General features: G+C 47.2%; 1 protein-coding gene across 6 annotated transcripts in view; it reads left to right on the forward strand.

Annotated features, from left to right (window-relative positions):
- Positions 1–23,367, forward strand: part of Thrb (thyroid hormone receptor beta) — a 368,908-nt gene extending 345,541 nt beyond the window's left edge. For all 6 annotated transcript variants that reach the window (XM_028875676.2, XM_028875677.2, XM_028875678.2 and 3 more), the window contains 3 exons: positions 8,035–8,181; positions 15,261–15,519; positions 18,673–23,367. In XM_028875676.2, coding sequence (XP_028731509.1) covers positions 8,035–8,181; positions 15,261–15,519; positions 18,673–18,914 — 648 coding nt within the window. In that variant the 3' untranslated portion in view covers positions 18,915–23,367. The remainder of the gene's footprint in view (positions 1–8,034; positions 8,182–15,260; positions 15,520–18,672) is intronic.
- The last annotated feature ends 1,724 nt before the right edge of the window (positions 23,368–25,091 follow it).

Consider the following 25,091-nt stretch of genomic DNA (forward strand, 5'->3'; position numbering starts at 1 on the left):
AGATCCCTTTGGAGCTGGGGATACAGGTGGTTGTGAGGCCCCTAATCCGAGTGCTACGAACTCAACTTGGGTCCTTTGCAAGAGCAGTATGCACTCTTAACCTGAGCTATCTCTCCGCCCCAAGACTAGCAAGCAGGTCTGCCTCCAAGCTCTCACTTGAGTTCTTGCCTGGCTCCCAGCAGGGAGCGGCTAGGACAGGAAGTATAGGTAAATAAGCACACACACACACACACACACACACACACACACACACACCGTTAAGTTGCTTTTGGCGAGGGTGTTTCATCACAGCAATGGAAAGCAAAAGAGCAGTGTCCGTGTACCGAAAGCTTGCCATGGACAGAGGGATGGTCTAGGGCTTATGTTTCCTCTTTGTGCTTAGAGTACTGCATACTGTTTCATTGTTGGCTTGGGTTTTTTTTGTTGTTGTTGTTGTTGTTGTTTTGGTTTTTTGTTTTGTTTTGGTTTGGTTTTGGTTTTTTGGTTTTTCGAGACAGGGTTTCTCTGTGTAGCTTTGTGCCTTTCCTGGAGCTCACTTGGTAGCCCAGGCTGGCCTCGAACTCACAGAGATCTGCCTGGCTCTGCCTCCCGAGTGCTGGGAATAAAGGCGTGCGCCACCACTGCCCGGCCTTGTTTCATTGGTTTTCATGTGCTGATGTTCCGCCTTGTTCTGGAGAAGGAGTGAAGAGGCTGGTGACCTTGGTAGTGCGGTCGCTGTGAGGGACTGAGAATCTTGTGCTGTCATGGAAGCTGTACTATTCATTGACCAGGAGTGAGTGTCTGGTCTCCAAAAGGAACAACTTCTTCCTTTGCCCTCAAGGACAGACTCCAACCAAGTCAGGAAAAGAGGCGGTGGGTTGATCTGGTTTTCAGATCTGTGTTTCCATCTGAGAAAATGAGAGTGTTTGGCAAATGAGGAACTTTTGCGAAATCCATGCCATTTCATAATGAACCTAAACCCATGCTGTCAAGCCGCATCCAGAAGCATTTAAATTATGTTGTTTTCGTGCTTTTCGTCAATCCACTTCAATCTCCGGGGTTACAGAAGTGTTTTCAACAGTGAAGACACTGTTATGAAAAGCAGAAGTGGGCTGGGAAGGGAGGCTTGTTTCTGCCCTCTCCGTGGCAGGAAGACGCTGGCACAAATCCCACACCCTCTGCAGCCTGCCGTGCACGTGGCCGTCGTCATCTGGCGACACTGTGCACTGTTCTCCTCCCTGCTGCACTAGAGGGGGCAGCTGGCAGACTTTCTGCACAAGAATGAAACGTGACCTTTAGAGTCAGGACAGACCTGCCCGATTTCTCTCTGTGCAGTGTCAGAGGGGCACAGACCAGAGGGTCAGAGAGGTGCATCTGTGGTCTGCGTGGTCAGATCCTACAGATGATCTGTCACCCCAAATCATCATCATTTCAGAAGCAGGCAGGAGAGCCTAGCTGTGTGGGGACAGACACTGGAGCCCGGATCTAGTCCTTCCTAATGTGTGACCTTGAGTAAGCTCTGTCACACACACACACACACACACACACACACACACACACACACACACACCCCTACAGTTCATTTGCCTTGTGACCATCTCAAATGGTGTAAAAACTGTTCACTGTAAAGGATACAGCGGTGCCTAGCATCTCGTACCCCACGGCATCCCATGCCCCACGGCATCCCGTGCTCCATGCCTCATCCCACCCCTCCCCACTCTCACCGTCTTATCCCATTCATCCCAGGAAGCAGAGGCCTGAAGTCATGTCCCAGACCCCAAGGCTCTGAATGCATCCCTGTCCTTCTCCATGGCTTTGTAATGGTGTGAGCAGACACCTGCTGAACAGAGAGGACTCATCCACCTGGCCAAATCCCACTCTGTCAGTGCCAGGGAGCTGCCAGCCTAAGCTGAGATGTCCTTGGCTTCCAGCCAGCCATTTGAAACAAGGCCAGCTGGCCACATCTCCTACTTACCTCCAACAATGCTAAGGCAACCTCAACACAGAGGGCCAGCTGGCAGAGGTGTGTGTAACTCCAGCCTCCCCAGTGCCGAGCAGAGACTAGTGCCTGCACACACACCTGAACCCCTTTTCTGTACCTCTCTGTCCCCACTGCCCAGAGGATCCAGGCCACTCTGGGTTTCTGCACTGACACCCAGTGCATCTTCCTAAGTTCTCCACTTTGGTTTTACTGCGAACCCATAGTGCACCCCCCCAAGCCTGCTCAAACTGCTGCTGTCCCCAGCGACGACTTCTCCCTCTGACTCACTCCTTCCCCAACCCAGCAGCCGGACACCTCATCAGGCCTCTGTCCTGTTTGTAGCCCTTCCTTGAGCATTGTTTTGTATTTAGGAGTTTCTCTCCTCCTGTGGTCCGTGGGGCCCAGCGTGATGCTTCTCTGCTGGGCTCCCCGCCCCCACCCAGGTCTCTCTTCTGTCCTCAGAACTTCGCTTTGGTGTGTTAGTTGCTCTTTCTCTGACAATAAGCAGCTTCAAGGAGGGAAGGTTTACTTTGGCTTACAGTTTGGGAGAATAGTTCATCATGGCCATCATAGTTAGGGTTTCTGTTGCTGCGATGAAACACCATGACCGAAGCAACTTGGGGAGGACAGGGTTGATTTCAGCTCACACTTCCATCTCTCAGGGAAGTCAGGGCAGGAACTCAAACACGGCAGAAACCTGGAGGCAGGAGCTGATGCAGAGACCATGGAGGAGTGCTGCTTGCTGCCCATGGCTTGCTCAGCCTGCGTTCTTACAGAACCCAGGACCACCTGCCCGGGGATGGCACCACCCACAATGGGCTGGGTCATCTCCCATCAGTCACCAATTAAGAAAAATGCCTTTTCAGATCTCATGGGGCATTTCCTCAACTGAGGCACCGCCCCCCCCCCAGCTTGTGTCAAGCTGACATACAAACTAGCCAGCACAATGGCCAAGAAGGCACAGCAGTCGGAGCTGGAGGCAGCGGATCACCTTGCATCTGAGAGAAAAGACAGGGAGGGGGTGCTGGGCAATGAAACCTTGTGGGTTACCTGCTCGTGTGACCTACTTCCTCCAGCCAGGCTCCGCTTCCTGAAGGTTACACAACTTTCTCAAACAGCGTGCCAGCAAGTGTTTGAGCATGTGAGCCCATGAGGAACATTTCATATTCCAAACACAACTCCTCCCTCTACCTTCAGTGTTCCTCCTGCAAATCCACAGACAGCTGCCACGTTGGCATTCTTCTGGTCAAAGCCCTGGCCACTTGCTTCTCAACTGGACCTTAGTACCACCTGTCTCCTGACCTTGGTGGACCAGCGTCATCTCCAGGCTTACCACGAGCTGGAGTTCTTGGGCGAATTTATTTGTCTTGCCTATCCTCAATCTTCCCTCACTACAATGCAGCTTGCCTTGTGAGACATTGTCCAGTGCTGTAATCTCAGCATCTAGAGGGAGATCTAGCTTGTAGTATTAACTTGATATGTGCTGACGAGTAAATATATGAACAAGCAAATTTTCTGCCCCACTTCAGCCAAAGGCCTGGTACACAGCAGACAAAAACACAAAGCCTTAGTCCTTTCCCTTTGAGAAGTCTGTATCTTTGAAGAGTGCCTAGATAACTATGAAAAGTAAGAGTAACAGATGTTCAGCACCATAATAGTGGTACCCACTGGTCCCCAGGAGTGTGCAAAGGAGGCCAACATCATTTCAAATGAGGTCATCTAGCAAGACTGGCCACCAGGAGTGTGCAAAGGAGGTCAGCATCATTTCAAATGAGGTCATCTAGCATGATGTCTAGGAACAGACAGGATGTGAGTTGGGGTTTGCAGTGGACAGAGATGAGAGGTTGAAGTAGGAGTTCCAGAGGAAGGAAAGGTCCAGACAGAAGGCTACAGTAGAAAAGAGAAAGGCAATTTGTGGAGTGGAGGTGGTAAGGTCAGATGCACTGACCTAGGTGGTCCATTTAGGGAACAGAGGACAGAAGTCAGTGTTACTATTGGAACACCCTATGAGCAAGCTAAGGCAGCTGGCAGGTCCAGAGACAAAGCAGGTAGACACAAGCCAGAGGCATCATTGGTGCTGGAGTTTGGTATTGGGGCACCAATACATACTGGACATAGGATCAATCCCATTTGTTTGGTACCCAAGGCCAATAGTCACAATAAGCTATCTAACAGATTCAAGAAGAGTCCAGTAATGTAGAGTTTTTATGGGTGAAAAAATCTACAGGGAAGTCACATGGGCATCTGCACAGCTCAGCCTCAGGTCTCTAGACCAGTTGGCAACCCACCTCCTTCTCAGGTCCCTTTTCTTTTCCCTTGTACCTGAGCTCCCTATGGAAATACACCTTGTTGACCCAACAGAATGCTTTTTTCTACTCTAATGTTGGTTTCCCAGCAGAAAAGCTTGCGCAGCTCCATCGGGGCTGTAATTTCATTGGTGCACATTCCCTTGCATAGTTTTCCTCCTTCCTTCAAATCGCGGGTCACAGGAAGTGATCCTGCTGCTTTTCTACCCACAGATGGAATGAGAACTAGTGGGCAGCAGCATTGTCAAAGGCACGGTGCTGACGGATTCAATACAGTCAGACTAGTCCCAGCCGGTGGATGCTTGAGTGTTTGGGGGCAGGAGAGATGCTCGGTGGTAAAATGTTGGCTGTGGACGCATGCGGACCTGAGCTGGGTCCCCAGCACACTCAGAAAAACCCGTGTGCAGAGGTGTCTTCCTATAATCCCAGAACTGGGGAGACCCAGGCAGGCAGATCCCTGGAGCCCCTGGCCAGCCAGTCTAACTCAGTCAGTGAGCCACCCCCACCATTCAATGAGAGAATTCAAAACATAATCTGGGGATGGAGATATGGCTCAGAGTTAAGAACACTGGCAGCTCTTCTAGAGGGTCTAGGCTCAATTTCCAGCACCCATATGGTGGCTCAAAACCATCTATAACTCCAGTCCCAGGAGATCTAATACCTTATTCTGGCTTCTACAGGCACTAGGAACACTCATATACATACAGGCAAAACATGCACAAACATGAAATAAAAATAAGTTTTAAAAATAAATTAAAATCCCTCCTTATAATTGTCATCACTGTCTAGAAAGCAACTGAACAAGAGACCTGATATCAACCTCTGACTTCTACATGTGCACATATGCATGTGACATACACCAACACATGTGTACACACACACACAAGCACATATATACACAAAAATATATTATTTCTGAGATGTTCCTACATGTATGTATATATGTGTGCGTGTGCGTGTGCGTGCGTGCGTGTGTGTATGTGTGCGTGTGTGCGCGTATGTGCGCGTGCGTGTGCGCGTGTGTGCGCGCGTGTGTGTGTGTGTGTGCGTGCGTGCGCGTGCGTGTGCATGTGCGTGTGTGTGTGTGTGTGTGTGTGTGTGTGTGTGTAATATCAGTACTTTCTCCTCAGAGCTCCCTACTGTGTTGCTATGCTCATTTTAGCAGCTTGTCTTCCTGACAGGCTTGTGAAGAGAACCAGGAGGCAAGAGTGGCCTCCTGATCAGGGCAAGAAGGGATTATCCAAGCCAGCAAGATCCTCAGGATGCAGGGAACAGTGGCCCCCAAAATAGGCCTGATGCACATTTTCCCTCAGCTCAGGCAATGACAGAAAGTAGGAGAGGAATTGTACACATCATCACTCCATCTATCCCATCTGTGTCCAGAAAAGCCAGGGATTGGTTATCCCAGAATATCACCATTCACTATGAAAACATGGCAGAAACCAGATTCCATCCATTTGCTATCACCAAAACAATAAAATGAAAAAAGCCCAGATGGACCTACGGATAACTTCACAGAGGTCAGCGCTGCCCACGTTTTCTGTGAACACACACATTCTCAGAATCCTTCCCCAGGCTTGTGGGGACGGGTTACCCCTGTGGCTCCTGATATACTGGCAACTTGAGGGCAAGAGTTATCTGCTGCCCTGTGAGGTGTGACCACTAACAGGGTGTAGCAGGGAAGCTGGCTCCTGCAGTGCCCCAAGCTGAAGTTGCTTATTGACAGCCTGGCATCCTCAGGGGGACCCAGACTAACCTCTGCAGAAAGACAGATCCTCTAGTCCTACCTGGCTCTGGATCCAGACATGAGGGGTGAGGCCTAGAAATATGGAGCACAGAGTCTTGCCTCAGGCAAAGGGCACTGATGGTGTGACTACTCCACAGAGCCCTGTCTCTGGCTGTGGGCAATATTGGTGTGACTACTCCACAGAGCCTTACCTCTGACAGTGGGCACTGATGGTGTGACTACTCCACAGAGCCTTGCCTCGGGCAGAGGGCAATGATGGTGTGACTACTCCACAGAGCCTTACCTCTGACAGTGGGCACTGATGGTGTGACTACTCCATAGAGTCTTACCTCTGACAGTGGGCACTGATGGTGTGACTACTCCACAGAGCCTTACCTCTGACAGTGGGCACTGATGGTGTGACTACTCCACAGAGCCTTGCCTCGGGCAGAGGGCACTGATGGTGTGACTACTCCATAGAGCCTTACCTCTGACAGTGGGCACTGATGGTGTGACTACTCCATAGAGTCTTACCTTTGACAGTGGGCACTGATGGTGTGACTACTCCACAGAGCCTTACCTCTGACAGTGGGCACTGATGGTGTGACTACTCCACAGAGCCTTGCCTCGGGCAGAGGGCAATGATGGTGTGACTACTCCAAAGAGCCTTACCCCTGACAGTGGGCACTGAGGGTGTGACTACTCCACAGAGTCCTGCCAAGAGCAGTGGGCACTGTTGGTGTGACTACTCCACAAACAGTGAAGAGTAATTCTGCACCACTCACTGCCGCCCACTCCCCACTCCCACCACTTGGTATCTTGGAGAAACCATGTCTTCTTTGCATCCATTCACTGTAGCACTAGACAAAGATGGCTGCCATCCCACAGCCATGAGTCTCTGATCTCTTTGGTGGCACTCACAACTCCTTGAGAATTCTGGAAAGACCATCTGTTTCCAGGTGTCAGAAAGTAGACATGTTATAGATCTGTTTCCCTTGCCTGCTTTTGGACTCTTCCCAAAGCCTGGACTTCTGTGAGCCACATAGGATAAAAAGTGGAGGCTGGCATCAGTGTGCTGTTAGGCCACACATAAATGGTGGTTATTGGTGTCACAGAGACAAGAAAGGGCACTGGGGAGTCTTGTCCTCACAAAAAGTACAGGGACAGCACAAGATACCCTAATGGGGGTGACAGAATACAAACTGAGGACATGAGTGACTTGTGGATATAGGGAAGTCTACCATGCACAAGTCACTTGGGCCAGGCTGAAACCACACTTCTGAACAATCAGGTCCAGGGAGGACCTGAGAGCATCCCCAAGTGACAGCCATTCCATTGTCTACTCTGAGAAGCTCAGCCATGGGTTGTCTCTGAACAAGTAAACAGCAAGAACTCCGGGGATATTAGAGATAAGCAGATGTCCCACCCTGCCCTAAGGATTGCCCAGCTTATAAAACTCAGTTCAGTGGGCTAAGAGATGGTCCCCCCTCAGTGATCAGCTGAGACTACCTCAAACTGTAGTCCACGAGACCCAAGGGGAAGGAACTTGAGCTCTAGGCACTGTGTCAGAAGCAAGAATGTGGACCCCTAGAGTTTGCTAGGGCTGACCAATTGTGTGCCGTCATTACTGTGCTCACTTTCCCAATACAACCCCAGAATACATGGTGTTCTGAATGTGCCATCCCAGTGACCTAGAATTCCCACCTGAGGATGACCCCCCTGTGCCAGCGGAACAACCCAGATCCCTATCCTGCATCCTTCTTCCTCCACCTCTTCCTCCCTATCTTATCTCCCTCTTCTCCTCCCCCAACCCCCTTCTCTCTCTCCCTCACCAAGCCTGTGAATATTATCCCTGGTAGCCTATTGAAACAATGGCCAAGGCATAAGCATTTGCTCAAAGTCATAAATGAAATGAAAGTTATTCACTTTGTCAACGTACAGGGGCAACTGGAAGTGACAGATCTTGTCCCTGCCACATGAGGGCTGTGCTAAGCCAAGGTTTCTCCAGCTTTGCTGAAATTGTTCTCACTTCTCCTCCTCAGCCAGAAGACATTGGACAAGCACCCATCGTGAACGCCCCAGAAGGTGGCAAGGTTGACCTGGAAGCCTTCAGCCATTTTACAAAAATCATCACACCAGCAATCACCAGAGTGGTGGATTTTGCCAAAAAGTTGCCCATGTTTTGTGAGGTGAGGAAATGGCTCTTCCTTCTGGGCCGCTTTTCACAATAGTTCCATTGATTACCAAGAGTGCAGGATATCGTTCAACAGTAATCAGCAGAACTTCGTGGTAGGAAAGCAGAGTCCGTGTAAAATAAGAATGCCTGCCGGGCTACAGCTCAGTGGAGAGCATTTGCCTTGGATGCGTGACCTAGGATCTCTCCCCAGTTCTGTCAAGAGAAAAGAAAGGCTGGTCCTCCAATTGTGCCTTCAGCCATCACTGAGAGAGAGGCAAAATTAGCTTATCGAGTAGGTTGCCAAGGTTTGAACTTAATCTATGCCCCTTCTACAGAATATTCCAGAGAGATGGCTGTGCAGTTGATTCTTAATCCAGAAGAACTGAAGTCAAATGGCCCTCACGGCACAAGACTCTCATTGTCTCTGTAGAGCCTCCCTCTTTCCTACCAGTGCATTCCCTTGCCCTCTCCGGAGCATGAAAACTCACTTCCCAGAGCCATGCTTCCCCTCAGGGACACTCCCTCCCTCTCTTAGCACATCTCTACCTCACCTCAGCTCACTTCCTGCCTCATTTTGACAGCCCCATCTTGCAGCAGGTGAGAACAAAGCCACTACAGGGTGTGAGCCAGAATCCTAAGCATGTGCGTTGCCATCTTCTGGCCTGGGTCATATCAGCCTTAAAATGAGACTTGCAGTGCTATCTCTTAGGACACGTGGGACGTTCGGGTCAGGCCACACATATAAAACGTTGTCCCTCTGCCCTGCCTGAGTGACAAGTGCTGAACACGTTTCAGCCAACAATGCTGCTATTTCTTCTCTCTGTCTCTCTGGAACTTGCCGAATGGGCTAGGCTAACCAACCAGCCAGCTTCGGCTGTCTGTCTGTCTCTTCCTCCCCTGCCCTAGGATTACAAGTGGGTGCCACCATGCCTGGCTTTAAAAAGTAAAACACGTGGGTTCTGGGAATGGAGCTCAGGTTCAAGCACCACATACAGGCTGTACTGTCTCCCCTTCTCAATTCATCAGGACATCCCCATCCTGCCTCTGGCTTTCCGAACCCTGTAGGGCTGATTGTGTCTCCTGGAGAACTTCTCTCTTTGTGAAATTCTGTTGCTCTCACACCTTCAAGGAGGCTCAGAAAGTTAGCATGTGGAGACATCACAGACAGCAGTGACCTCTTCTGCAAGCTTTGGGGGTGAGTGCAGGTTCTGCCCCAGCTGGGAGATCCAAGTCCCCCTGTCTAGGATGACCATCCGCTGTCTTAACGTCCCGCTCATCCTGGTTGTGAGTTCGCAGTAAGGACAACCCAGCTGGAGTGAGAGTGACCTCAGATAACGAGTGGGGAAATTTCTTATTGCCTGTTTTTGAGTGTCCATCGAAGCCGGACCCAGAAGGACAGAGCCTAAGGTGGCCTAAGGATAGGGACTAAGACAGAGAAAGCATTTGCCTCCTAATGACCTTTGACATTTTTAAAGTAACATTTATGAACATTCTAGAGGATGGACAGAAATAGTACCTGTTCTAGCTTCCTTTCAATTGCTCTGATGAACATGGTCAAAAGAAACTTGGGGGAAGAAATGGATTATTTGACGTACACTTCTAGGTCACAGTTCATCACTGAGGAAAGCCAGGGCAGGAACTTGAAGCCAGGAACTGTGAAGGATACTGCTTACTGTTTCACTCACAGGCTCATACTTAACTAGTTTTTATATAAGGCCAATACCACCTGCCTAGAGAATGGTGCTGCCCACAGTGGGCTGGGCCCTCCTCTATCAGTTAACAATCAAAACCATCCCTCACAGACATGCCCACCTGATAAGGATGGATACTCAGTTGAATCTCTTTTCAGGTGACTCTAGGCTGTATCACCCTTACAGTTAAAGTTAACAGTGCTAATCCATAGCCACAAAATAACACTGTCCATAGTTAGGAGCAAATGTTTATCTGCTTTACACACATTTACACATGCATGCATACATGCATATATATATATATATATGAAATGTAAAATTCGCTAATAACCGAGACCTACTTTCAACTTATTAAAACTGTTCTTTAACATTTTATAAGAGAAATGGACCCAGCTATAAGGATGCATCTCATGAACAAAATGAACTCCATAATAAGCACCAAGAATTAGAAACGCTGTGACCCACGCAGCCCAGGATATCAGGTTATTCTCAATGGTAGGATATCATTAACAAATCCTTTTACAAGGTGACTTTGATGGTCACATGGCATTCCAAAAATCTGCTCCACCATCATTTGGGCTCATTCTTATTAGACCTGCCATCCATTTCCATTTTTCCACTAATAAAACAGGCCACGGTGAACATTCTGATGACCACACCCTGTTCGTGGTGCTCATTCCTAAGGGCAAGTCCCAGGTATGCAGCTGAAGGACCAGAGAGTTCTTTCACCTCCTGAGGTCTTCAGCGTGTGCCTGTCATCCAGGAACCATCTCCCGTTGCTCTCACTGACTCTGCCACTGCCTTCTCATTTGCTGGGCTGGTTCTCTGTTCTTGGCTCCTCTCCCTCTCCCTCTCCTTCCCTCTCTCCCTCTCCTTCTCCCTCTCCCTCTCCCCCACCACCACCATGTGTGGGAGAGAATGTGTGCATGTGTTGTGGGGGGAGTGTTGGCCACAGCTCATAGAGGCTAAAGGAATTTTGTTGAGGTCAAGTTTGCCACTTTGGGGCTAGTGGGATGACTTAACGGTCGGTTAATAGCACTGGTGGCTCTTCCAGGGGCCCCGGGTTCAATTCCTAGCACCCATATGGCAGCTCACAACTTCTGTAACTCCAGGTTCATGTGATCCAACACCCTCACACAGACACACATGCAGGCAACATACCAATGCACATAAAATAAAAATAAAAAATTAAGTTAGCCGCCTCAAGCCAGCTTGCCAGTCACATAGCAAGTGCTCTTCCAATGACCACCAGAAATTTTAATGTTAAATTTTTTTTTCCAGAGCTGAGGACCGAACCCAGGGCCTTGTGCTTGCTAGGCAAGCACTCTACCACTGAACTAAATCCCTAACCCTGAAGAGTGCTATTTTTTTAAAGATTTATTTATTATTAATTAATTTATTTATTTATTTATTTATTTATTTATTTATTTATTTATTATACAGTATTCTGCCTGCATGTGTCCCTGCAGGCCAGAAGAGGGCACCGGATCCCATTACAAGTGGTTGTGAGCCACCATGTGGTTGCTGGGAATTGAACTCAGGACCTCTGGAAGAGCAGTCAGTGCTCTTAACCACTGAGCCATCTCTCCAGCCCTTAATGTTAAATTTTTAATATGAAATTTGTATAAATCACTGAAGAGATATTCGAGATAATTTATGAAGAAGGAAAGGAAGAATCTACCTCCACCCACAGCAACCAGCATGCACTTAATTCAATGCTGTGGGTAAAAAGCTGCTTGGAACTTTCCAAGCCAGGACTACAGCTAGCTTACTCTTCCACGTTCCTGTCAGAAACATAATTCCCCACCAGGATTCCATCTCTTCAATGCTGGTATTGAAATTTCATCTCAAATTTTCAAAAAAAAAAAAGAAAGAAAGAAAGAGAGAGAGAGAGAGAGAGAGAGAGAAGGAAGGAAGGAAGGAAGGAAGGAAGGAAGGAAGGAAGGAAGGAAGGAAGGAAGGAAGGAAGGAAGGAAGAAAGAAAGAAAGAAAGAGAAAGAAAGAAAGAAAGAAAGAAAGAAAGAAAGAAAGAAAGAAAGAAAGAAAGAAAGAAAGAAAGAAAGAAAGAAAGAAAGAAAGAAAGAAAACATTTTTACAACATGTTATAAGTGTTCAGTGTCTTCTAGGCTTCTGCTGGACTTTCATCCTCTCAGAAGCCTAAAAGCGGAAGATGAACTTTGTGGGTCCTGAGCTTCCCATGGTTATTGAGGGGGGGTCCCTTGGCAGAGGCAGTTTAATGCATCTGCCATTTGAACTGTGGTCCTTATTCTGCTAAGATCCTGCCAAGCACCCAACATGGCTTGTCGTCCACCAGGGCAGGCTTTGTGAGCTCTGTCAGCAGAGCTGCCTCACAGGAACCCCTGCTGAAGTGTGTCATCTGTGCCCATCAGCCAGGTGATCTAGGGGACAGCAAGACTGATGCCCTGTGACTGCCTGTCAGGCCACTGCTGGAGCATTCTCACAGAGAGAGCATGCAGCGAGTGCCTCCGAGATGTTTGCCCACATCCTTTCTGATCTCACCAGAATCCTACAGACCACTCTAAGGCATCTGGAAAAGTTTCTAAACCACTGATGATGCTTTGCAAATGCTTCCTTGGCTTCTATCTGAATTTGAACCAGTCTTCAGCACTTTATCTGTAAGGCTTGCTGGCCAGCCCAAGTTCACAGACTTCATAATATGTAAAAGAAAATAACTGGGTTTTATCTAATTAGAAATTTTGCAATGCTGGGGAATGGAGATGTGTGTGGCTTTTCTGGTAGAGTGTTTACCTAGTTCTGGGTTGATACCCCCAGTATATCAACTAGGCACAGTGGTATATACCCGGGAAACAGAGGCAAGGGCATCCAAAGTTTGGGTTCATCATCAGCTGCATAGGGGGTTTGAGGTCAACTTAGATTCTGTAAAACCCTATTCCAAAATAAGAAAAGAAGGAAAGAGGGGAGGGATGGAGGGTGGGGAAGAGGGAGGGGAAGGTGGGGAGAGAGATTTCATATTACTGCTGAATGGTTCTTCTCAAGAGTGGGCTCAGTACTTAGTGTGAGCATCACCTGGGAGCTTGGAAAACACTGAGGTAGGACCCACAGGCTGCACCTCAGGATCCCACAAAGAATCCTGGAGGAGTTGAAATGGGTTCTGCTCTGCTCTCTCCAGCCTGCCCTGCTGCTGTGTGTAACCAAGCTCAGCCTTCCCACTTCCAACTCCCTCTTGAGTCAGGAATCCAAGGATATAATTAGGAGTACAAGTCAGGACCTAAACAAAAACAAGTCACTAAGTGAGTACAATAGCAGAGTTGATAGGCATGGATCCCTTTTCTGGTAGAGAAATATAAGCAGTTTAAAATTGAAATGGTACTATAACTTAAGTAGTGAACAGGAGTGTGGACTGCTTAGTGTCTTCCACGCAGCTCAGTGGATTTGTAGGATTGCTTTTAGTTTTAGTTTTGAGAGTTCCTGTAGGTTTTTTTGTTGTTGTTTGTTTGTTTGTTTTCTTCACTCTTCACTCTTTGGAGGCCCACCACCCAGCTCCCAAATAAAGACATGGAGACTTATTCTTGAATATGAATGTCTGTCCTTAACTTGGCTTGTTTCTAGCCAGCTTTTCTTAACTGAAATTACCCTGTCTACCTTTTGCCTTAGGCTTTTACCTTGCTTTATTCTATGCCTTTTTCTTTCCTTCTTACTCCATTGACTGCTGTGTTGCTGGGCGGCCCCTGACATCTTCCTCTCCTCTTTTTTTCTCTCCTCCTCTTCTTGTTCTCCTCCTATTTATTCTCTCTGCCTGCCAGCCCCATCTATTTCTCTCTCCTGCCTTGCTATTGGCTGTTCAGCTCTTTATTAGACCAATCAGGTATTTTAGACAAGCAAAGTAACACAGCTTCACAGAGTTAAACAAATGCAACACAAAAGAGGGCAGCACATCTTTGTATCATAAACAATATTCCACAGCACAAAGGGGTGTAACATATCTTCAACTGGTATTTCACAACAAGTTCCCATCTCCAAAAAGAGGCTGCACCAGTTTCATGGAAGACTTAGACATGTGAAATTTACACAGTCAATGCTTATGGGAATTTCACCATAGCTGAGGAATTGAGAAGTGTGTGTTGGTCTTGAATTGTGATAGAGCTAGTTTCAAATCCCAGCCTCATCTACAAAACATCACTGTGCCAGCCACACACTGGCATGTTACACTTTGAATGCCTGTTTTTCACATGCATGAATGAAACTAGAATGTCCCTTATTGTATTACTGTGAAGTTTAACTAAAATGACTGTGTAAATCTTGCATGAAACCCAAGTTATAACAGTTACTCAGACCCTTTCAAATGATTCAACATTGAATTCTTCTTGAACTTTCTCTCCTACACCAGAAAACAAATCTTTATTTTCACTATTCTGCCACACAGAGTTCTGTTATAAAGTTGATTTAACCTATTATCATAAACTCTGATTAACATGGTGACCAAATGAACTCTAAATGGCCCTGAAATCTGAGCAAAAAGACCTTGCTTGTCCATTGACTCTGGTATCTGTCCCCAAGAATAGAAACATGGGAGCCATGACATCCAAATTCTGGCTTCACCTCTGCCCTTGAGTTGCCGGTGACCATGAGCAAAGCTTGTATGTCTCTGGGTCGCCTTGGTCACTCCATCGGCTGCAGCCTTCCAGTTTTGCACCTCTTGAGACACTTGGAAGCAAATTTCCTTCAAAAAACAGAAAAGCACGCTGTTAGCTGTGCAGAGTCAGCAGGTAATTATGGAGCTACCCAGCGATAAAAAAGATGAGGCATGAACCGTGCTCAGTGGCATTTTCAAGTGTAACTACAGGACAAACTCCCAAATAAAGGTGCCTAACAGAGGCTTCTTCTGTGTGACTGTCACACCGGTCAGAGACCTGTGGTAAAAGAAATGTAAACTGCTGAGATTAATCAGTTTGGGGTTTTAAAAATAGTGGTTGGCAGGGCTGCACTCCCAGAGGACCCAGGTTCAAGTCCCAGCGCCCACATGACAGCTTACAACCATCCATACCTCTAGTTCTAGGGGATCCAATGACCTCTTCTGGTTCACAGACAACCATGCAAGAAAAACACTCATAGGCATTTTTTAAAAAGTCTAGACATAATGTAACATACCTGTAGTCAGTCCACAGGTTTGAGGCAGAGGCAGGAGGATGGCCTCAGGTTTGAGGCCAGTTAGTGAGTTCCAAGTCAGCCAGCACTCCACAGGGAGACACTGTCTCAAAACGAACCAATAAAAAGATGGTTATAAGCGTCCCCCAGGTAGACTATGAAGGCTCAGAGAATGCAGACATAGATTGGTCACAGAGGCTGTTCTCTTGCTTTGCCAGCACCATGGCTGGCCCTTGTCTTCTTGTTCTGTGCTGATGTGCCTGCTTCTTTTCAGCTGCCCTGTGAAGACCAGATCATCCTCCTCAAAGGCTGCTGCATGGAGATCATGTCCCTTCGAGCTGCTGTGCGCTACGACCCAGAGAGCGAGACTCTAACCTTGAATGGGGAAATGGCAGTGACGCGGGGCCAGCTTAAAAATGGGGGTCTTGGGGTGGTGTCGGATGCCATCTTTGACCTGGGCATGTCTCTGTCCTCTTTCAACCTGGATGACACGGAGGTTGCTCTGCTTCAGGCCGTCCTGCTGATGTCTTCAGGTGAGCGGATGTGAAAAGGGTTTCTGGGGTCTGGTGCTAACTCAGATCCCTTAATGGGTTGTCTGTCTCCCCCTAGTTCAGAGTCTTACCTCACTCTCTTTCAGTGGACAGGGAACTGAATGTAGAATGTCAAGAGTCAGATGCTGTACAGCTCTGGCTGGCCTGAAACTCACTACAGAGCCCACACTGGCCTCTCACTCAGATGTTCTCTGAAACCGTTTATGGAAACAGTCGTAGCTGTAGTATTTCAGAAGTGTATGTTCTGTTGGCCTTGGATTCTGACAGAGCTAGCTTCGGATGCCCACCTCACCCACAAAACATTCATATTAAGTCCCAACCAGCATGTTATCCAGCTGCCTGAGTTTGCATTATCTCTAAATAAAATTGAAATTAGAATATTTACCTCACTGTATTACTGTGAAGATTAGCTAAGGCACGGGGTAAATCTTGGCACGGTGCCCAGTTCAGATAGAGAAAACGGGGGCAGTGGCAATGGAAATCCTATAAAATGGTCCCCTTTGGGCAGACAATTCATCCACCCTGCTTGCTTCTGGCTTTGCCTGTGCTAAGTATGGCTATGAGTGACAGCGCCATCCTGTGGACACACGGCTCAAGTTTTAGTTTCCTCTCACTGTGCAGCACACCAATCCCAAGCCGAGTGCTTAAGACACCCAAGACAAGCAGAGCTGGAGCTGAGTCGTGGAAGATGCCTGCAGAAGTCTCTCCTAGCAGCCTTTCCACGAAGAGTACTCAGTCTTCTTACAAGCTGCTGGGTCCCAAGAGAGAGGCCTTCGAGCACATGAACGCAGAAGCCCCCCAGACTTAAGTCCCAGGGCGTCCCTTCAGCCACACTCTATTTTCCAGCTTGTCCTGGCTCCAGCCCCCACTCATCATTCTCCCTCACCTCACCCGGCCGGCCGGGGCCGGGAGGACATGATGTTGTCTTTAACCTACCACCATCTTTTTAACCAAGCTCTGCTCCCTGTCCAAGCTCCAGCTCCCGACAGTGGAGGTTTAATGGCAGAGCTGACACTCTCCTCTTTTTATTTATGTCACGATAAATAAATGCAAAGCACACTGCGTTGTTTAAGGGAAGCCGGTCTTGAAATGTAGACAATGACTTCAGGTCGGCCTCTGCATTTCAGAACATTTTGCCACTCCGTTCTGTCTATCTGCTGAACTTGCCCACAGCTCCCTCTGGTCTAGCTATACCTTGAAGTCATAGATGTGTCTCACCAGTGCCCAGTAGACTCCAAAAAAGAGTTATTGGATATGTGGCTAAACACAGCCACAAAACCCAGGTCGCAGACACCTTGAGAATTCTTTGTTGAGTTGAAGCTTGCTAAGTATTTTTAAGCTGACCTAGAAATTCATTTCTTACATAAAGTGTAGATATGGAAGATATTTTAAAAGCAATACTATTGAAACTTATTTTGTGGAGATTTTTAATATAGACAGAATGGCACACTGAACTCTCTCGGTGACTTTGGAAAGACTTCAGGGGACTCCGTTTTCCCAGTATCTGCTGTTCTCACCCTGTGTGACCCCTTCCCTGTGACTTGCTTTTAACCAATAGAATCCTGCAAACTCAATGTTATCTCATGTGATTCCATAAGCAACATAAAATTATCACGTCCAGACTTATTCTACAAGAACATTCGTGGCTTCACGAGATTGGCACCCATCTGGAGAAAGTTCTCACAGTGGGAGAATCACACAGCTGGTGTCCAGGCTACAACCAGGGCCCTGGTCACTTGACCCTGCGTCCTTCAGGGAATAGAGTATTCAGAGAAACAAAACTGGAGGCTTCTCTATGGGCTGCCTTTGTAATACAGCCTCTCTCTAAAGTGACCCATTAAAATAGAAATGGAACGCATGTGGGAGCCATATTCATGGAGGGAATGAAAGCAAGTCTTACTTCAGTCATTATTGGTACAAAGACACTTTTGAATAATGTTGACTTACATAGGGAGAAAGTTATTTTTTCTGTAATTTCTTCTGACTGTAAGCTCTAAATGAGTCAGAGAGAATGATGCTAGTCTGACTGTAACACCTCTCCAACTCTTTCTACCCTGTTTTTAACAAAAAAAAGTGCTCAAAAACACAAAATCTTCAGCAAGAACCCTTGCCTTTAATTAAAAAAAAACTTTTATTATTTAATAAGTTTTTCTCCATGCATTTGTTTTCATAGTTATCATCTGTTTATGAAAAATGGATTTTATTACTGTAGAATAAGATATTTCATCTGGAATAAGTCAATAATGGAAGGGAACTGGTAGGGATGGCAGCTGTATCTGTTTTTACATCACTATGATAAAACCCTCCATAAAAGCAATTTGAGGGATGGAGGTTTTACCTTGGCTCATGGTTCCAGAGGGCTGTGTCCGCAGTTGACTGGCTCCCTTGCTTTCAGGGCTGTGGTGAGGAAGTGCATCATGGCAGGAAGCATGGGGTAAATGAAGTTGCTCACCTTGTGGCTGCCAGGAAGTAACGCCACCCCCCACCCCCACCAGACCTGTCCATCGCAGCACTGCACCCCACCCCCACCAGATCTGTCCATCTCAACACTGCACCCCACCCCACCAGATCTGTCCATCTCAACACTGCACCCACCCCCACCAGATCTGTCCATCTCAACACTGCACCCCACCCCCACCAGATCTGTCCATCTCAACACTGCACCCCACCCCACCCCCACCAGACCTGTCCATCTCAACACTGCACCCCACCCCCACCAGATCTGTCCTTCGCAGCACTGCACCCCACCCCCACCAGATCTGTCCATCTCAACACTGCACCCCACCCCCACCAGATCTGTCCTTCGCAGCACTGCACCCCACCCCACCAGATCTGTCCATCTCAACACTGCACCCCACCCCCACCAGACCTGTCCATCTCAACACTGCACCCCACCCCCACCAGGCTTATCCATCTCAACACTGCACCCCACCCCCACCAGAGCTATCCATTTTAACACTGCATCCCACACCAAAGCTATTAATTTCAACCGCCACCTTGGCCCCTGGTATTCTACAGCCCATGCCACATGCTCACTCAATCCTGGGAGCAGTGAAGTCCCCAGATCTGGAACTGAATCAGACAAGCTCCCTCCTCCTACCTCTGAACTCATGTCCATCTTCTTCCTCCCCTCAGATCGCCCAGGGCTGGCCTGTGTTGAGAGAATTGAGAAATATCAAGACAGTTTCCTGTTGGCCTTTGAACACTATATCAATTACCGAAAGCACCACGTGACACACTTTTGGCCCAAACTCCTGATGAAGGTGACGGACCTGCGGATGATTGGAGCCTGCCATGCCAGCCGCTTCCTCCACATGAAGGTGGAGTGCCCCACGGAGCTCTTCCCCCCTCTCTTCTTGGAAGTGTTCGAGGACTAAGTGGACTGGGCAGGTTCTGTCATTCCTGCAGCGCTACTGGATGTCGATTCATTCCACCTCTGGCTCTTTGTGTTGTTGTTTCTTTGTTGCTTTGTGTCTGTCGGGTGGGGTCATCCGGAGTCAGTGGGTCACCAAGGCGGAGGCGGGAGGAAACTGTCTCTTGAATGTGGGTCTTTGTCGCTGTCACATTTGTTCCCCAGTCCTTAGTGTGAGTGCTTTGAAGGGTTTACAGCAGTGGAGGGTGAGTGGGGGGACACTCATTATCTCACCAGCACCAGCCATCACCAGCTCCCATCTGTCCCTGGTCGGAGACTCAAGCAAGCCAAATGGCACTGCAGAAAACTAAAGAAGCCTTAAAGCCACAACCGCGGTCATCCTGAGCCAATTCTGATGTGCGCAGGGCGAAGCTGGCAGAGTCCAGGCCCCCTCGGGTTGGGTGTGGCTTTCAGTGTGTAAGGGTTAGAAGCAGATTCTACCCAGGAGCTCACCATTTCCAGCACCCTGACTCTCCAAGCAGCATGACTTGGAATGTGCAGGAATAGCCACACCATAACCAGTCAGCTTTCCTTCCCATGGCCTCTTGTAACCTGGTGATTTACTTCAAGTTGGACAGAGTATGACTTGAAGACTTGGCTGGTTTGAGGCCACAAGGAGAGTCTTTTTCTCAGCATGCCCATAGAGCTGGGAAATCTCCATCAACGTTACAAGCATAGTTTCCAAAATGCAAGTGGTATTACCTCGAGCGGGAAGGCGTCTCCACAGCTTACATAGATTCACAAGCCATTTCCACAAAGCTCAAGCCTGTTTACAGAGTGCCGTGTCTCTTTGGTGGCTCCGAACCCAGTCCCTTCCCCAGCTCACAGAGGTCTTTATCCAAGTTGTCTTGGGGGCTGATGTCACTTCCCTATGCGTTAGAACTTCTGGTCAGGGGGAGACACACGTGTTGAAATTCCAGTCTTGTTTGGGAAAATCCCTGAGCAAGATCAGTGCAGGAATATTCTGATCCAAAGGAAATGCACTACCCATGGGCTATCATGGCGAAGGCTGTCCCGTGGCTGGAGGATGCTTTCACTGGTCTTGGATCCGTAAGAGCTTTACTTTAGTCACAATTCTCGCCCAGCCCCTCTCCTCCCCACTACAGTCAGTGGCACTAAACAGCTCGACTCTTTTAAACACTAATTCTTCTATAGCTTAAACATCATTACACTGGCAAACAGTCCTCATAAAACAACGGCAGACCATGCATAAAAACAGTTCCCTGTGCTGCCCGGCCTACCCCCAGTGACCCGCGTACAGTAGACGTTCCTGAGAAACAAGTAGCGACAACTTACTGCAAACGGGCAAAGGATGTGCCCATGCCACCGAATGTACCCCATTCCTCACTGACACCGCAGCATGAACCTACCCCTTTGCCTGCCTGTCACTGCCTTATCCCGGAAACACCGGGGAAAACAAGCCATATCAGCAAGACTTACTAAAAATGGAAGAAAGGAAGTCACTGTGAAGAGTGAGGTACCGCCCTTGCATTCATTAGACTTGGAGCACACTTGGCCTCCCTGGAAGTCAGGGCACCTGAGTTCTAGTTTGTGCTTGGCCACCTGGTCGGCTTAGATCCTCACAGTTTCAGTTTTCTAACTGGGTAAATAAGTCAATCTAAAATCCCTCTTATTTTCTCTGTTTATGACCTTCCAGTAAAGGGGTGGGGAGTGTCCTTGAAAGATCCCTTTCATATTCAAATGTGTTGCCTTTATCAGACAAAAGGCAAGGCCCATTCAAAACTAAGAAATGTATCTATTCAAAATAAGAGTTTGACTTGAAGAAGGCAGGATGGCCTTGGAAGAGGAGAGGCACAGTGCTCAAAGTCTCCAGAGCCTGCGGAAATAGCCTAGGGAGAAGGCACACTTGTGTGCTAAAGCAGTAGACCGACTTCCCAGGTAAAGAAAATGAGAACGCTCTGTGGACTTGGTGTAGACATTAAAATAGAAGCAAGAAGCTCCATAGATTCACGTTTAAACATCCATTGAGGGTTTGCTTTCCCAGGCAGCCTGTAGCCAGCCTCCTTCCTCACAAACTTCATTAAACATCTGTTCTCTCTGTCACCTCTCCTGGAGGACTTCTGTCCAGACAATAAAAACAAGCTTGCTGTGAGGTAAGTTCTCCCAAAAGGAGAGGGAGGGAGGCTGGCTGGTGAGTCCCGCACAGGCTCACACTCTGCTAGGACACAAGAGTTTCTGAGGAAGTTTCCTGATTCTGATGGCTTCTGAAGGACATCAGACACCTGGATTCCAGCATTAGTGCAGGACTTTGGACCTGGGTCATGGAGGGTGCTGTAGGGATTAACCACCACTGGGCACAAGCCCAATCCTCGGCTGTCCAGTCAGTCCCAGCACGTTATCCTCACTCTGTCAAAGTTCACCTTCAAGGGGCAGACCCTGCTCTAGCAAGTGTGCTGGAGGCTGAGCATTCCTACTGAATAAGATATGCAAGCTTCAGTCTTCTTCTGGCAGAAGGAACGAGGCCAGCAGGACATCAGAATGACTAAAGTCGTGCCCTCCTCCGGGAAACTCCATTTTTTGAAACTAGATTGTGAGGAATTGGCTCCCAACTTTTTTTTTTCTTTTCTTTTTAAAAAGCGTTTTCTTCTAATCTTGTCCAGACTTTCAAATCAAGTGGATGTGGTGGAAAGAACCCTCATACCTGCCCCACTGTGGGGAGACATTCCAGTCAAGGGAAACGTGCCCATCCCGCCGGGATGCTCACTTACAAATCAATGTATGGATGAGAAGGCTGTGCACATACAATAGACGTGTGTGTGCACATGTGTGTGTACCTGTGTTTGTTCCCTAAAGTGTGCTTTGCACTTCAGTGTCAATGTGCAGAACTTCCAGAAACTGGAAGGGAAAAGAACAACTTTTACTCTCTACGATTCTGCTGAAAACACCATGTGCCGCCTCTGAGCTTTTCCTAGTGTGATGAGCCTCAGTCCTCAGTGATGCACTTGTGTGTTGGAGCCTCAGCGCGGCCCATCCCCCACCTGTGGCCCCAGTGCCACCCCTGCCCAGTGCAATCTGGGAGAGTGAGGCTGGCTCCACCCTGCACATCAACCTGCAGGGCTGGCGCCCAAGCCTTGATCTCCTCACACTCAGCCTCCCCAACCCAGCCTCATGACCTGCTGGGCCTCTTCAGAGCATGTCATTGTCAGTGAGACATCTTCATTCTGTGGAATTCAAACCTATCCATGTCATATTGACCTTTTGCTGCATGAGTCATAAATTATGAAATCAGTCTTATGGTTTTTGAGATGTAGCCAGCGTTTTGTAAGGCTAAACCTTTTTCATGAACTTAATTGAATAACCAAACACAGATCCTCCTCAAAATGAGAGACGACAGACAGTTGAATCTCCTGGCCCTTTCTAATGGCGATGGCATCAGGTCCTACAATAAGCTCATAATTTCCTGTTATTTTAATAATGCGGAAATGTTAGCATAGTGTTTCTTTTGATAGTGATAGACTGATCCATATTTAAATTTTATAGAGAAGAAATTTTATTGTACTGTGATGTAGATATTTATTATCCAGGTAAGGATTTGCCCGGTGTGTATTTTTTACAATTGAAACATTTTACTTTAATCTTTAAAAAAAAGAAAAAAAGACATTAAAAACACACACATACAAAAAAAAAAAGGCTAGGGAAAAAAAGGTTTGGCCTTATCACAGAATTTTTACTGTGTTGTATAAATGTTTGCAAATGAAAAATTACACATTTCTAGTGTGTTTCCACATTAATTAATGCGCCTTCAGGAGCAATATTGTGCAGGTAAACACTGATTGTAGCTTTCTGTTGCACAGCTCAAGCTGACCCACCTTATGCACAAGACAATCAAATGTCAGTCTTTCCTCTGAGGATGTGGACAGTACTCACGAGATCACACGTGAGACACAGGAAGAGACTGTAGGCAAGCCAGTGCGCTGATAGGGAGACGGTCGGTCAGGGCATGAGTGCACTCGTGTGGCCCAATGCCACTTCCTCCCTTTGGTTGTGTTTTGTGACCTTGGCATCTGTCATTTGACATCATATAGCCAAAGTAGTTCTCCATGCTTTCTTCAGAGAAGATGATTCTTTTTTCCATAATGTTTCATGCCCTGAGAATCAGGAAAAAAAAAAAAAAAAAAAGGTACAGAAGAGAGAGGTTTACAGTCAGTGGAAGATTTGTGTTTTGCAAACAGTGTTAAGTGATACTGCTAGATTGGTAATATTTTTTTCAGCCTAAAATTGTTGAAATCTGTGATCAAAATGTTTTAAACTATCCAAAAAGAAAATTTGTATATTTGGGAAAATGGATTTTTACATAGCTTTTGTATGCAGATATTAAATTGTAATTATGAATATAGTGGGCATAGATACTCATAAGCTTAAATTCTAAAAAAGAAAAAGAAAAAGCTTACAATGGATATATTTGCCTGTCTCTTTCTTTAAATGTTTCTGGATAGAAGGGCTGCCTACTCATCCCACCTCAGCATTGAGGCAGGGAAGGAATCTCAAATACACAGTGCATCTAATAAGATGATCAAGTTGACCTTCGGGGAGCATGGGCAGGGAGGAGGTGGAGATACACAGATAGACTGACTGACAAACAGACATCATCAAATCATCCAGCAGACACCTAAGGAAGCTCCATTAAGGTAGTTAGAGTTCTCAAAAAAGAGAATCCAGAGCAGAGGAGAATGTGCCTTAGGATAACAACTAACACCATAAAGATAACAGCATCAAATGGGGTTTGCGTACAGGAGAGTTGAGGCGGCCAACTAGAGTCTTTGTTTAAACCTTCTCTCCAAGGCTGGAGTTCCCACAGCTGAACTCCCGGCTTCTGTTTCCCGCTGTGCATGCTTCTCTGTCCCGGGATAAGTAGCATCTATCCTTTTGATGTTGAAAAAGTGCCCAGGAGTGATTTATCGCCCAGCTATGTTTAAGGACACGGGTTTTTCTTTAACAATTTACCCTCCTGTTCTCAAGGATATGGTACTTCCCCACAGAACAGAGAGTGGTTCAGTCAAGGAAATTCTTTTTCCTCAATATTGTCTGACACTGTGTAGAAGCCAGTGGAAATGTTTTCCCATGTGGAATTTCACTTAGTTCAAGGCCTTTGGATGATGAAGGATATAGCAGAGTGAAGGACCTGGTCTTCTATCAGGCTGTTAACAATTTCCTCTTCATTTTCTTGCACACAATGAGTTGCCATGAGGAAGGAAGATGCAAGTAGAAAAGAAAAAAAATCTTCAAAATAACACAATCAGACCTTCTAGTGCGCATAGACGGGGTGAGATGAAAACCACTCATCGTGTTACTCCAAGTTCTACTGAAATGCTGTTTACTTACAGCAGACACACACATTCCTCTGTGTTCTCAGGGTTTTGTGACTCTACTAGTGGGTGTTCTGAGCCCTGAAGACATCTCTTAGGTTTCATTCTGCTGCCTGCACTAAAGCTAGGCAGGACCTTTGTGATAGTAACACATCACAATTTTGAGTGCCAGCGATCCCTGAGGGACATTCCTGGTAAGTGAACTACTACTTGGTTTTCAGAAAACTCAACTGTTTCCCCCACACTTTGACAAAACATCATTCAATGGTTACTTGGCACTTGAGAGTCCCAACAGCCACCTAAAATGATACGCTGGGTACTTTTGGCTCCCCAGCCCCAGGTCTTTCCTGTATGTTGGGTTGTATCATACTGGCCAGCCTTGTATGAACACCTACTCTATCCTAGGAATCATGCTTCACCCCTTCATTCTACCTCTAATCCTCGAAAGCAAATAAGAAAGCATGAGTTTCCTGATGATAGGTCTACTGTGGTGATGTTTGCACTTACCTTCCAAAACTGCTCACCTAACCCACTGCAAAAAACAAAACAACAAAAACCCACATATACCTGAAGAAAGGCCACCTCACCGCCCCCCAGTAGACTAGTTCTGTTGTAAATGCACTCACTGAGGTCATAGCATGAATAGTGATTACTCTTTGTGACATTCATGTAGTATCCCAATGGCTTCTTGAGGCCTAACCAAAAGGTGTTTTTGTTTTTGTTTTCTGGGACAGTCTTGCTGTATAGCCCTGTCTGGTCTTGAATTCACAGAGATCTGCCTGCCTCTGCTTCTCTTCACCCCAACTGCTGGCATT

This window comes from Peromyscus leucopus, chromosome 9 (assembly GCF_004664715.2).
Source record: "Peromyscus leucopus breed LL Stock chromosome 9, UCI_PerLeu_2.1, whole genome shotgun sequence".
NCBI lineage: Eukaryota > Metazoa > Chordata > Mammalia > Rodentia > Cricetidae > Peromyscus > Peromyscus leucopus.